The sequence below is a fragment of the Curcuma longa genome, unplaced genomic scaffold, assembly GCF_044706935.1.
Source record: "Curcuma longa cultivar G26 ecotype Majalengka, Jawa Barat unplaced genomic scaffold, ITB_CL_G26_1.1 utg3290_np1212_1714210_RagTag, whole genome shotgun sequence".
In the NCBI taxonomy this organism is placed as follows: Eukaryota; Viridiplantae; Streptophyta; class Magnoliopsida; order Zingiberales; family Zingiberaceae; genus Curcuma; species Curcuma longa.
In genome coordinates this window covers 476,283-490,046 of record NW_027435602.1, presented here as the reverse complement: position 1 = coordinate 490,046, position 13,764 = coordinate 476,283, and the positions used below count along the sequence as shown (strand labels likewise).

Genomic DNA, 13,764 nt, shown 5'->3' with positions numbered 1-13,764 from the left:
TTATTAGTTACATGGATCTTATCCTCCATTAAGCTCTATGTAAGGTCATATCAAGTAAATCATTATGGATTTTTGGTCTCCCTCTATCTTCTAAACCTTTTGTAGGATTAATGTAAACCATGGTTTGAAATGCCAAGCCGTGCCGTCCGAAATAGACGATATTTACCATTCCAACATGGGACCAACACTGGTTCCCTATTGGTACTGCAAGGCCATCACGATCCTGTTGTGGCCCTCTACGGAGGTCAAATTGTGTCGTGATCCTCCGTGGGTGCGTAGGGCGTTGCGACCCTCCGTGGGGAGCGGAGGGTGTTGTGATTCAGTCGTGATTTTTTAAAAGATTTTTTTTATTTTTTAAATAGGTATTAATTATTATATAACTGTTAATTATATATAATAATTATAAATATAATATATTATTAATAATACTTAACTGTTATATATAACATTAAGAATTATTTTAAATAATTTAAAAAATTAATAAAATATTTTATAAAATAATTTAAATATTTTTAATATATATTGAAAATTAAATGTGAATTTAAAATAAGTCTTTCAAATAGTTTTATAATTTTAGAATTAGTTTTGAATTTTGAGAATTACTTTTTTTTATAAAAAATTTAATAGACATTATCTTATGAGAAAATATTGAAAATATGAACTCAATACTTCAAAATATAACATCAATAGTGAGCATATTTAATAATCAAATATTAATAAAATTAATATACACTTATATTTAAAAATTAAAAAAAATATATCGAAATTGTATCAGTGCGGCATGATACGGTATCGAAATCATATCATTTTGGTCCGAAATAAAAACTTCGATACGGGTCATAAAATTTAAACCATGATGTACACATTAGTCACTGTAACAAAAATATTTTCTTAATTATTAAATTACTAATGTAGTTATGTATGAAGCTCATTGGATGTAAATGATCCATGTAGCTAATCCCAAATGGTTGGATGAATACATCTCGAAAAGAGTTGAATAAAGAGGAGCACATCAAAAGAAACATTTTTATTCTCATTATCTTTATTTTGTTCGTGAAAAGAGACTGGATAGCTAGAGACATATCAAATAAAAATTTGTAAAACATTACATAGCAGAGATGAAGATTGTAGAAAGAAAAAGATATCAATAAAATTTGTAAGGCATTACATAGGGGAGATGAAGTTTGTAGAAAGAAAAAGGTTATTATTTCTGAAATGATTGTAATGATTGGATTATGTAAAATAATATGGAATCTTGTCTTATTACAAGAGATAAGTCCCTATTTATACATGAATATAGGGACCTATTCTAACAGAATTATTCTAAAGAAAAAAAGATATTTATCCCTAACAGAATATTTATCCCTAAATATTCTAACACCTCAAGCTGGAGAATATAAATCATATGTATTTGTAGTTAATTCGAGGACCTCTCAGTGACTTAGTGAATATATCTGCTAGTTGATCCTGTGAGTTAATAAAGCTAGTAGATATTTCACCAGATATGACTTTTTCTCTGACAAAGTGACAATTGACTTCAATATGCTTTGTCCTCTCATGAAAAATTGGATTCGAGACGATATGCATAGCGGCTTGATTGTCACATATAAGTGACATTTGTGTAACATCTCCAAATCTTAACTTTTGAAGCAATTGTTTGAGCCATATAAGCTCTTGACTGACTATGGTCATAGCTCGATATTCTGCTTTTGCACTGGATCTTGTTACAACATTTTGCTTTTTGCTTTTCCAAGAAATAAGGTTATCTTCGACAAATATACAAAAATCAGAAGTAGATTTCCTATCAATGGGAGATCCTGCCCAATCTGTCAGAATTGCTTACGATTCGAGTATGTCCTTTGTGCACCAGAAGTAGTTTTGGAGAGCTGGAACTTGCTAGCTTGCTGCCATTACTGGAAGAGGGCAGCAGAGAAGAGAAGCACATGGGAGGCAGGATGAGGAAGACGTGTTGCTCGTCGCGTCTAGGAAGACGCGCGATGAGGAAGAGGTTGCAATTGCTGTGTCGTGATGAGGAAAACGCACGATGAGGAAGGCATGCTGCTCGTCGCGTCGAGGAAGATGTGCGACAAGGAAGCCGCTGCGATTGCTACGTCGCGACAAGGAAAACGCGCGACAAGGAAGGCGTGCTGCTCGTCGCGTCGAGGAAGACGCGCAACGAGGAAGCAGTTGTGATTGCTGCGTCGTGATGAGGAAAACACACGACGAGGAAGGCGTGCTGCTCGTCGCGTCAAGGAAGACGCACGACGAGGAAGCCGCTACGATTGCTGCGTCGCGATGAGGAAAACGTGCGACGAGGAAAGCGTGCTACTCGTCCTGTCGAGAAAGACGCGCGACGAGGAAGCAGCTGAGATTGCTGCGTCACGACGAGGAAAACACGCGACGAGGAAGGCGGCGGAGGAGATCGGCACGCGGGAGGCAGGACGAGGAAGACGTGTTGCTCGTTGCCTCACGGAAGACGCGCGACGAGGAAGCCGCTGCGATTGCTGCATCGCGATGAGAAAAATACACGACGAGGAAGGCGTGTTGCTTGTCACGTCAAGGAAGACGCGCGACAAGGAAGCCGCTGTGATTGCTACGTCGCGACGAGGAAAACGTGCGACGTGGAAGGCAGCTGATAGAGGTGCCGCCTGAAGGATCACCTCTGTTGATTCGGAATTGATAGCTGGAAGCAGTGAGCCGAGAGGAGAAGTCGCCGGCGGAAGAGGGATCGCGAGAGAAGTAAGTTGCGATCCGATCGAGAAAAAAACGACGAACAGAAACGCACGTGAGGAAAACGCGTGGCGAACAGAGAGAGAAGGAAGAGGATTGGTTCGGACGGATAACCCTAAACCCAACCTCGCTCTGATACCATGTAAAATAATATGAAATCTTACCTTTTTACAAGAGATAAGCCCCTATTTATACACGAATATAGGGACCTATTCTAACAGAATTATTCTAAAGAAAAAAAGATATTTATCCCTAATAGAATATTTATCCCTAAATATTCTAACAGATTATGTTGAATGTCCAACATCTCTTTTCCAGTATTCATGAGGAAAATATGTGGCCCAGTGATGTTAAGAGCTCTGCATCTGATGTTACCTTTGGACAATGATAATGCACATTATTGATACTTTTTCCTTCTAAACTGAGCTGTTTTATCAAAGAATATTCTTTCCACAGTATGAATTATCTAGTAATCATGGCATTGGAGTAATAACTGCTTCCATTTCTTCTTGTCCAGTCCTTGCTTTAAATGTTCAATATATAGTTAAATTTCTTAATACAGCAATCAGAAGTAATCTGCAGAGGGAAAAAAATTGAATGTAGTAGATGGTTTTTCTTTGTATTTGTTGGATCAGAATAAAACACGGAAGCTGCCTCATTGGTTCCGTGAATCTTCTTCTGTTTTTTCTTAGATTTATCTGATTTCTTTGAGCTATAGTACCTTCTAATTGATATATTAATCTGATCCAACTGCTTTCCTGGTACTTTGACTTTTGAGCCTTCTTGGCCCTTTAGCATTCTTGTAGATAGCATGAATTAAAGTCATTTTGAGGTCTCCTTTAGAAGTTTGATAAAGTCGGTTGGCTAGCCCTTTTTCTTGAGCAAGTGATTCCTTCTTGGCTCTTAAGCATTCTTGTAGATTATGAATTAGAGTCATCTTAAGGTCTCCTTTATATGTTGGAGGAAAGACTGATAGCTAGCCCTTTATCTTGAGCAAGTGATTTATACTGGTGGTGGTTATAGATGATTCTGTATAAAATGGAAAGTTTGTCCTAATTGTGATGATGATACAGAAGGCAACGCATCATGCATAATTTTCAGGGAACCATATTCAAAATTATTTGTAGGGACAAAGATAAAAGAATAAATGTTTTACTAGTATCTGTCTTTGAACTGGCTTGATAGCATGGGTTAGTTTCTTAGAATTAGGTTGACTTGCTCAATTGGATTATGCTTGGAATTTGATATGACTTGGATAACAAGCAATCATTTTCTCTTCATAACACCACGCCCTACCCATCCCAACTGTTATGGATGATTCTGTATAAATGGAAACTTTGTCCTGATTATAATGCTGATCCAGAAGGCCACGTATCCTGCATAATTCTCATGGGACCATGTCTCAAGGCTATTTCTATAAAATAAATGTTTCACTAACATTTATCTTGGAACTTGCTTCATAGCATGGGTTATTTTCAAATTAGGTTGACTTTGTTCAATTGGTTATGCCTTGGAACGTGATATGACTTGTTTCATTTGTAGGTTGAGAAGTCATGTTGGTTCATGAGGAATATTGGCAAAGCATTTGTCAATGTAGTTGTTGGGGTTCTCTTTTTAAGATAAACAAGCAATCATTTTCTGCTCTTCATTGCCTCTCTCCATCTTACATCTGATGTTAGGAATGGGAAAAAACTCTCTCTCACTTGGCTAATGTATAATACATAATAATGCATATCATACATAAATCTAATTTTCTAAATGGATAGGATCTTAATCAGTTTCCATCATTGTGTTTTCAACATGACAAGTCTCTTCTTTCCAGATTTTCCACACTCTGAACAGTTACAGAAACCCGTATCTAACTGTTATACTGTTTTGAAACATGTTACAAGTGTCTGTATTTTTCTTTTTTCTTTTTTTTTTTTGATAAAGACTAAGATGTTTCTTATTATCAAGGCACTGATCCAGAACCTGCCAATTCTACTGTTATTGCTAAGTCTTTCCTGCTTGAACTTGAAGATGATGATGGGAGCCCTTCTTTCTTGGAAAAGGCCCTCAGGTTCATTGAAGAATATGGTAATTCCATTTTGCATGTTATTTTGTCTGGAACTTCTGACCTTGTCTGCCACTGAGTCACATAGCATTTCACTAAGCTTCTTTTATTTATCATGTCCAACACTAATTTGTCAATTCCTGTAGATACTTTTGAGAAATACTACATTCTTTGCTGAACTGACTAGTGAGAGTGGCATTATTATACTGTGGTCCTCTTTCTATCTCTTTGGTATATATGCTTCTTGAGTTCCATTCTTGAGTGTGCTAATACGAATGAACCAGTGAAATGGTCTTGTGTATAGTTTTCGTAGGATAATTGAACTGCAACTGATCTTCTTCATCTTCTTCAAGGGCATTACTCATAATGATTGTCTGCATTACTTTTTCAAAAGGTGTGAAGGTGGAAGGCATCTTGCGGCAGTCTGCTGATGTTGAAGAGGTAAAACGCAGACTTCAAGAATACGAACAGGGTATGCTTTCTTTCTCTTTTGCTTTGTATTGTTTTTGATATTTTTATAGCTGTATGCTATGCAGGTGTATTGCAGAAATAATATCCTATGGTTTTATTCAGAATGCCATGTGTTTCATTTATCATATATTAACCCATTCTTTTCAGGAAAGGTTGAGTTTTCATCAGACGAAGATGCGCATGTTGTTGGTGACTGCATCAAGGTTATAATGACTTCAGCTGTTTAGAAACATCCATAACACGTTTTCCTGGAAAATTCTAAAACTTTTAATCATTTTACTTTGATGCAGTATGTGCTACGAGAGTCACCATCGTATCCAGTGTCTGCATCTTGTTGTACCGCACTGGTTGATGCATACAGTATGTGGACAACTCTCATATGGTCAAAAAGTTATTATTTGGTTATTTTATCTGGACTTTCTTAATTGAGTTTGTTAAAAAAAAATTCCACTGTATGCTTATTGAATATCATAACAAAATTTATATGCATTATGCACTTATATATATATGGAGATGTAATGACAATAGTAAATGCTTCAGGCAGATTAATCGAAGTGTTTTTCATAAAGATAGAGTTACATTAATGATCATCTCTAAGTCTCTATCTTTTTACATTAATCATGGATGAGCTCACTGGACACATCCAAGATACGGTATTGTGGTGTAATTTGCAGATGATGTTGTTTTGATAGATGAGACTCGTGAAAGAGTAAATGTTAAATTCAAATCTTGGCGGGAAATGCTAGAAGTAAAAAGTTTTAGGCTTGAGTAAAGATAGAATATATGGAATTTAAATTTAACAATATTAGATGTAATGAGACAATTGTTAAGATATGAGATGATAAGTTGTCTGTAATTAAGAGCTTTAAGTATTTAGGATCATTTTAGTAAAAAGATGGAGAGATTGAGAGATATGTCATATATAGAATACATGCAAGATGAAATAGAGGAGAGCATCAGATATTCTTTGTGGTCGTAAAATACCTCTAAGACTTAAAGGAAAGTTTTACAAGATGGCGTTAGATCTGCTATGTTATATGGAGTTAAATGTTAGGCTATGATTCGAGCACATGAGTAGAAGATGAAAGTTGCAGAGATGAAAATGTTAAGGTGGTTGTGCGGACATACAAGGATGGGCAGGATAAAAAATAAAAATATTAGAGAGAAAAGTCGGGGTTGTACTTATTAAGGAAAAATTTTGAGAGACACGTTTAAGATGATACAGACATATACTTAGACGATTAATAAATGTTCCAGTTAGGCGATGTGAAATGATGACAAATATGAAAATCAAATGAGGAAAAGAAAGACCGAAAAAGATTTGGTTAGCAACAGTAAAACATGATAAAATTTATTTAAATATAAATGATAATATAGTAGGAGATAGAGTCCAATGGCATAAAATGATTCATATAGCCGATCTCATTTAGTGGGATAAGACTTGATTGTTGTTGTATGCACATATATAAAGGAGGGATTTTATTTGAAAATTGAAATTATGGGTGTGAAGATCAGCATGAATCTTGAAAAAAGTTTTCATTAGACATTTTAAAAATACAATTAGATATCCCCATATCCCATATCAAGTAGTAAGTACGCAAGTCCATTTACTGTGCCACAGGAAAGGAAACAAAAGGAGCTGGGAGAAAGAAAGTACTTTGCCAACCTTCTGTATCTGAATATAGTGTGCATCTAAGGACAACCAAACTATAAAATTAGGGTTATAGCATCTTTATTTTTCATCCAAGAGGACCAACCAAACTCCATTTGGAAAAATAAGAAGCCAAAGATCTAATCTCATCAAGACTACAATTCAACAGAGGGCCAAAACATCAAATCTTTGACCAACTTCTTGTTGGGAGGCTAAAGAATTTTAAAGAGGGGAGGTGAGAGAGGTCAGAGTTTAGAGAGTTAGGGAGTGGAGTGGAAGGAGGCTCAGATAAAGCTTACACTTTGCACAGGCCTCTTATCTTCACTCACTCCGTAGCTCTCTGTATGATCACCAATGTACATGATAATATATGTGATTTTGTTTTTTCAGTGTTATGTGACCAAACAAGTCCATACTAATGAATTAGATGCTAACTCAATTACTCAAATACTATGCATGCATTTCATGTTAGTTGAAGTTAATGTAGCTACAGAACTATTTTCCACATGGAGCTATAGGTGCGAGCTTGATGCAAAATATATGGGTTAAACCTAAAGTAGTTTATGCAGAGTATTTGACTAGTTGATATATGAATCCCATTCCATAGTCACATTAGAATGTAGGGAAAATTACAAGCAATTTACAGGGATCACATCAGTGTAGTGTAGGTTGCATGTCACCTTTCTATCAACTTCTTGTTTATAAATAGCAGTGCTAAACACTAGTGAACTTCTATATTGCTAATTTACTTTGGGCTTACTTCTCATTTGATGTTACAAGGAACTGAACGTGGAAAAAGAGTGGATGCTATTCGCACTGTCATTTATAAAACTTTCCCAGAGTCAAGTCGCCATTTGATGCACAGGTGGATTAGTTAGTCCTTAGATGCTTGTTTTTTTATTATTATTCTCCAAGTGATTACTTTCTTCAAGAAACATTGTACTTTAAGGAACCAATGGTTTCCTTATTTATGATATTGATTATCATAACTATACATTTTCTCTTTTCTTTATCCCTATTGTTATTGCTCCTATTATTGGTGATATATTGCACATATGAATCTTTCATATACTAATGGGTGATAAAAATGTGTGGTTATACCATTAGGCTAACTTGTCAATTATGAGATACAGTGCTATTACCTCAGGAATTTGAGTGACTTTGTGGAGATGGATTAACATATTGTCGACTTATGGCAGGTGTATCACCTTAGGGCTGCCCTCCTTTTGACCAAAAATACTTATGCTAGATCACACAAAGAAATGAAAGACAAAACAACCTATGTTGTCTTCTATATCAATTTTTTTTCTTTACTGTCCAGCTCTAGGATAGAATTTGTCAGGTGAATTACAACATATACAAAATATGTATGAATGTCTTACCCTAAGTCCATGAAGTGCCTAAATCCGTATCTTTCTAGTCTGGTATGTGCCTAAAGCCCTAAATCAATGGCAAGGCTAAAACCTTTGTTGACTAGGTGGACCAATCTTCTAGAATCATTGTCAAGGAAGCTAGACAGAATGGAGTTGACCAAGAAAGTTAATGGGTTGAATATGCAGGAGAGATTTAGGGCATGATAATGCTTTATCTCCTCATTAGGATTTTTTTTAATAATCCAGGTAGGAACGACTAATACTAGAGGTGGAGGTGACCAATCAGACCCCATGGAAGTTTCTCATCGACTACCAGAGTAAGTTCGGGAAGCGCAGACGGGTCATGGCGGATGACCCAGTATCACGAGTGATTCGAACACCGCAGGCGTATGAGGTGCCCTATGTGGGAATCGAATCCTAATTGCATGAGAGCCCGTCCCACCTCTTACCATTGCACCAAGCCTCAGGGGCTTCCTCATTGGGATTCTTGAAGGTGACCTTTGTGAGGGGAGTGGGAAATTTATTGAGTTTGTCATAGTCATAAAAGGCCATTAATGTGATAAAAAATTATTAGGCTTCCTCGAAAGTATAGAACATCTAGTTTTAAAACTGAAAATTACATGGTATAGTAGATTTCATGACATTAGTTGAGGGATTTCAGAAGTTTTAATGCAGATAGATAAAAGTTTAAGTTTGGATGATAGACATCTATATTGAAATTTTGAATAATTTAGGAGATGAAAGTATAATGTCATCACATTGGATGATATTATGTATATCTAAAAGGGAGGGATTCGAAAGACATCGTTTTCACAATTTTGAATAATCTAGGAGATGAAAGAATAATGCGATGAACTAGTTTTCTTAGAAAAATTTTGAGAATTAAGTTGCCTAAGGAATAAAATAAAGTTTCTTTGCAGATATATATGATATATATGAACAAAGGTGAGTGCAAGATTATTCTAATTTTAATGGGATTAAATTAATGAGTGATACTCCAGAACTTTAGATAAAAGTGATAGAGAGAGAAGATTTAGAGATGAGATAAAAATTTCTTAAAATCAATTTGTTCTTATGCCTAGCAAAACAACTATAATAGATGTTGGGCAAAAACTAAATGGTTGCTCGTTTCTTTCATTATTGTAAAAGGTGTCTCATGTTGCAGATATCACAAAGATGCCCTATTCCTAAATTTCTTCACAATTACCCTTCTTTATCTAGCCGATCCAACACTTGTAACCCAAGTTGGTCACTTAGATAAATTGACCAAAAGCCGAACTGATGACCATTATTCACAGTGAAAGTCATATAATTCCTGCTCAAAATCACTTTTTACCTATTCAATAGCATTGTAGTGAGTTATCTTCCTCTTTACAATGAGCTTGATTTCTCCCCAGGTTGTTAGCAAATTTCTCCTCCTGCTTGTCTAATCATCTCCCTTTATTTTTCATGTATTGTGTGTTCATTTTTTACCAATTTAATAATTATACTGGTAGTTGGGAGATGTGCTTGTTATAAGTGTTGTTTTTCTCATATATGTGGTTCTCTATTGAGTTAAGGGAATATATAACATTTTCACAAAAAAGTACATCATCTGGCTCCTTGAGATTGGTCCTGTCTATGTAACCATCCTTTATTCATTTTGATGAACTTGAACCAATGTAGTATTTTGGACAAAACTGCTAAATAGGCAAAAAGCACCCAAACTTGATAATCAAGCATACGATTGAGCCCTTGCAATGTTATAGTTTATAGTTTGGTCAACATGAGTTTACACTAGCCTATGTTCACAAGAAAGCACATCATCTATCTCCCTGGGGTCATGCATGTCAATGTGTAACATCCCTTTTCCATTTTAATGAGCTTGAACCCTGTCAAATCTATTACATATGCAAAAAGTGACCAAGTTTAATAATCAAGCACACCATTGAGCCCTCTTAACCCACTGCATTGACCTATGATTGTGGTGTCTAAAATTTTATAGTTGAGGCCAAGGTTTAAAATTTCGAGTCGTGTTGGAATTTCAATCTGTAATTAGAACGATACAATTTTGATACTATATTGTGTTGTGCCAATACAGATCCAATATATTTTTAAATAAAAATATATTAATTAAAAAATATTTTTATTAATATTTGATTGCTATAGATATAACAACAACAACCAAGTCTTATTCCACTTGGTGGGGTTAGCTATATGGGTCCTTTTACGCCATTGAGCTCTATCATCCAATGTCATCATTTATATTTAAATAAATTTTATCTTGCTTTATTGTTGCTAACTAAGTCTTTTTTTGTCTTTCTCATTTGATGTGCACATTTGTTATAATTTCATATCATCTAACTGGAGCATCTATTAGTTATCTACGTACATGTCCGTACCATGTTAAACGTGTTTCTCTCAATAGGTGCAATCCCAACTCTCTCTAATATTTTCATTTCTTATCCTATTCATTCTTGTATGTCCACACATCCACTTAAACATCCTCATCTCTGCAACTCTCATTTTGTGCTGTGTTCGAGTTATAGTCTAATATTAACTCCATATAACATTATAGGTCTAATCGTCATTTTGTAAAACTTTCCTTTTAGTCTTAGAGGTATTTTACGATCATAAAAAACATCAAATATTCTCCTCCATTTCAACCATCTTGCTTGTATTCTATATAAGATACCTCTTTCAATTCTTCCATTTGTTTACAAAAATGATCCTAGATATTTAAAGCTTTTAGTTATAGACAATTCATCATTTCTTTTCAAGTTAAATAACTTTATAAGTCATTCAATACCTTGTTTTCTTAGATACTTCCATACCTCATTAGAATATCATCAGACCCAACTACTTTTCTATTGTTCATCTCATTTAAAGTTTGTTCTACTTTTGAAGTTTGAATTCTACGAGAAAAATTTAAATTTCTATACTCATTTGACATATTTAAATTACCTAAATTAAACATTAAAAAGTTACCTACTTAGTTATAGATGTTTTTTCTATAAATCATCTCCATCTTCATCATTAAAATGGAAGGAGAAAAAGAAATGTAAGAAAGAGGGAAAGAAATTATTGGAGAGAAAGGAATTAATTATAAAAAAGTAAACAAATAAAAGAGGAAAAGGAATTAACTACTTTAAAGCACTAAACCCTAAACCTTGAACCTCTAAACCATAAACTCAAAAAGATAGAAATATTCCTAAACCCTAAACTAAATTAAATAAACTCTAAAAGGGAAAAGCAAAAAATAAAATAAAATAAACCATGCGGCTAAGTGATCCGCCGCAAGGTTGCGGTGGCCTTGCGACCTTGCGAAGACCTTCGTGTGGTTGCTATGAGGTCATGGCGGCCTTCGCGAAGCCAATGCCATCTCGTGACTCTACTTTGTGTAAGTGTTGGCCAACACGTGGAACAGTAATTTGCCTATGCCAACCGGCATGGCTCGGTATTACGAACTATGATCGAGGCACTTGTAGCAATTTTTGTCCAAAATTGATACCCTTGCTTTTGCCCTAGGATGATGTAGCAATTTTGGTTCCAAAGATGTTATATGAGTCTATACTAGTTAATGTTCATAAGAAAGACATCATTTTGTGAGCTTGAGCCGATGCAACAGTTTTGGTCAAAGGTGCCACATGAGCTTCAAGTGCCTAAACTTAATGGTCAAACAGACCGTTGGTTCCCCTACAACCCACTATATTGACCGATCCTTTGAGTGTGAAATTTTAGAGCCGAGGCACTTGTAGCAAGTTTAATCTAAAATTGTTGCACATGGCTGATCCATTATGTTGTAATTTACTAATAATAGTCATCCCATTTCTTTTAGGGACTCATCAATTTCAGTTGAAATCCTATCTTACATTGAGAGGGTTGAACAAGATGATTTTTCTCTCCATCAATTAGTCACTTAGAACTATAAAATAAAACATATGTGCAGGGGATAACACTCAACAATTTGACCCTATCGAGACATATTGAGATGAAGATGATCTTCATATGAGCTCGTATGAGCTAGTAAAGGAGGATGATTTTCACTATGTGGAGATAAAAAAGATAAAGAGATGGTCTTTGAGCATTTTGAAGATGCTTTGAGATTAGACACATATAAACTAAAAGCTATAAAATGAGGTTTGCAAGCTTGCAAGAATAGGAATTGTAATTGGTGAATTGTTGCTTGAGGATCCGGAAAATTTCACTTAGTTTGATAACCTGCTTACTTGCTCATAGTCGTTGAGCAAGTCGAGATCATAAAAATTATAATAATTATTGGCAATGTTCAAAATCTCAAACTATGTCGGAGTTTCAGTATAGTGTCGACATTTCGATTTATAGTGCTTGTTGTGAATTAGAGATGGAAAGAGAAAGAAGATGAAGAAAAAAAATAAAACAACTATATAATTTTCCATATAGAATGATACAAATTTGACATTATCTTATATAGACATAAGTTAAAAAGTAATAACATTATTACAATTCATGTAGATATGTGTTGTAGTATGCCATGGGGAGTCGGGTGTTACCATTACTTATATGATTGACACAGTGACATGATACATTCTCTATGCATACTGTTGAGTAGTATTGAGTTTTGATAATTTATCAGAAATATATATTTTAACGTGATGCCTAGTATGATATGAGATTTTAAATCATAGTTCTTGGGTTGCTGCTCAGATTCAAGATAAATAATATCTATGGAAAAGTATACTCCAAGAATTATTATAGAAAATATTCAAAAAAAGGTTTGGAGTGACAATTGTCAGCTAAACTCCACCAAGTGGTTAATGTACATGGGGATTATACTTACTCATACAATGGCCTTTTATGCATTTTATTAGAGAATTAAAGATTAGAGATAATAAGATGATATAAGGTCTTCACAATATGAATATTTTCAGCTAATCTTCAGGGCCTTTGGTGTAATATGCATGCATTAGTTCAATTCCTTTGTTTTGTTACTGAAATGGATGTATGCCATCTATTAGGAAATACTCTGGGGTTATAATGATTATAAATAATATTGATGGGACTAATAAACTCTTCCCTATTGCATTTTTAGTTGTAGTAATAAAAAGTAGAGTTCTTATTAGAACATTGTACTTGGATAATTGGTGAGGAATCTATCATAATTATAAGTGATCAAAATCTCCTAGTATACTAACATAGTTTAAAATGTATTACCTGAAATGCAGATTACTGTCTTGTGCACATAGCCAAGAGTTTAGCATTGAACAAATTTATAACGAGTGCATGGGGAAGATGAGTTTGTACCACAATAAGAGCTATAATTGGATAGAGTAAAGAAGAAATAGGTTAATGCCTTCATTCTTAGACGCAAATATCTTATTCTCTCTACAAATGGATATAAGTGCATGAATATGATCCTAAAATCTGCACAGATGTTATTTGATTGGATTTACACATGTAGGTAGCTTGGGGGAAAACCAACGATCCAATTTTGAGGCCAGTTTGAACTCATTTGGTCCATATCTCCT

General features: G+C 34.8%; 1 protein-coding gene across 1 annotated transcript in view; it reads left to right on the top strand.

Annotated features, from left to right (window-relative positions):
- The window catches only part of LOC141820350 (rho GTPase-activating protein 7-like), a 46,858-nt gene that overhangs the window by 17,795 nt on the left and 15,299 nt on the right, over positions 1–13,764 (top strand). Inside the window, exons 8-12 of the mRNA XM_074707645.1 lie at positions 4,687–4,806; positions 5,178–5,255; positions 5,402–5,457; positions 5,545–5,614; positions 7,686–7,770. Coding sequence (XP_074563746.1) covers positions 4,687–4,806; positions 5,178–5,255; positions 5,402–5,457; positions 5,545–5,614; positions 7,686–7,770 — 409 coding nt within the window. The remainder of the gene's footprint in view (positions 1–4,686; positions 4,807–5,177; positions 5,256–5,401; positions 5,458–5,544; positions 5,615–7,685; positions 7,771–13,764) is intronic.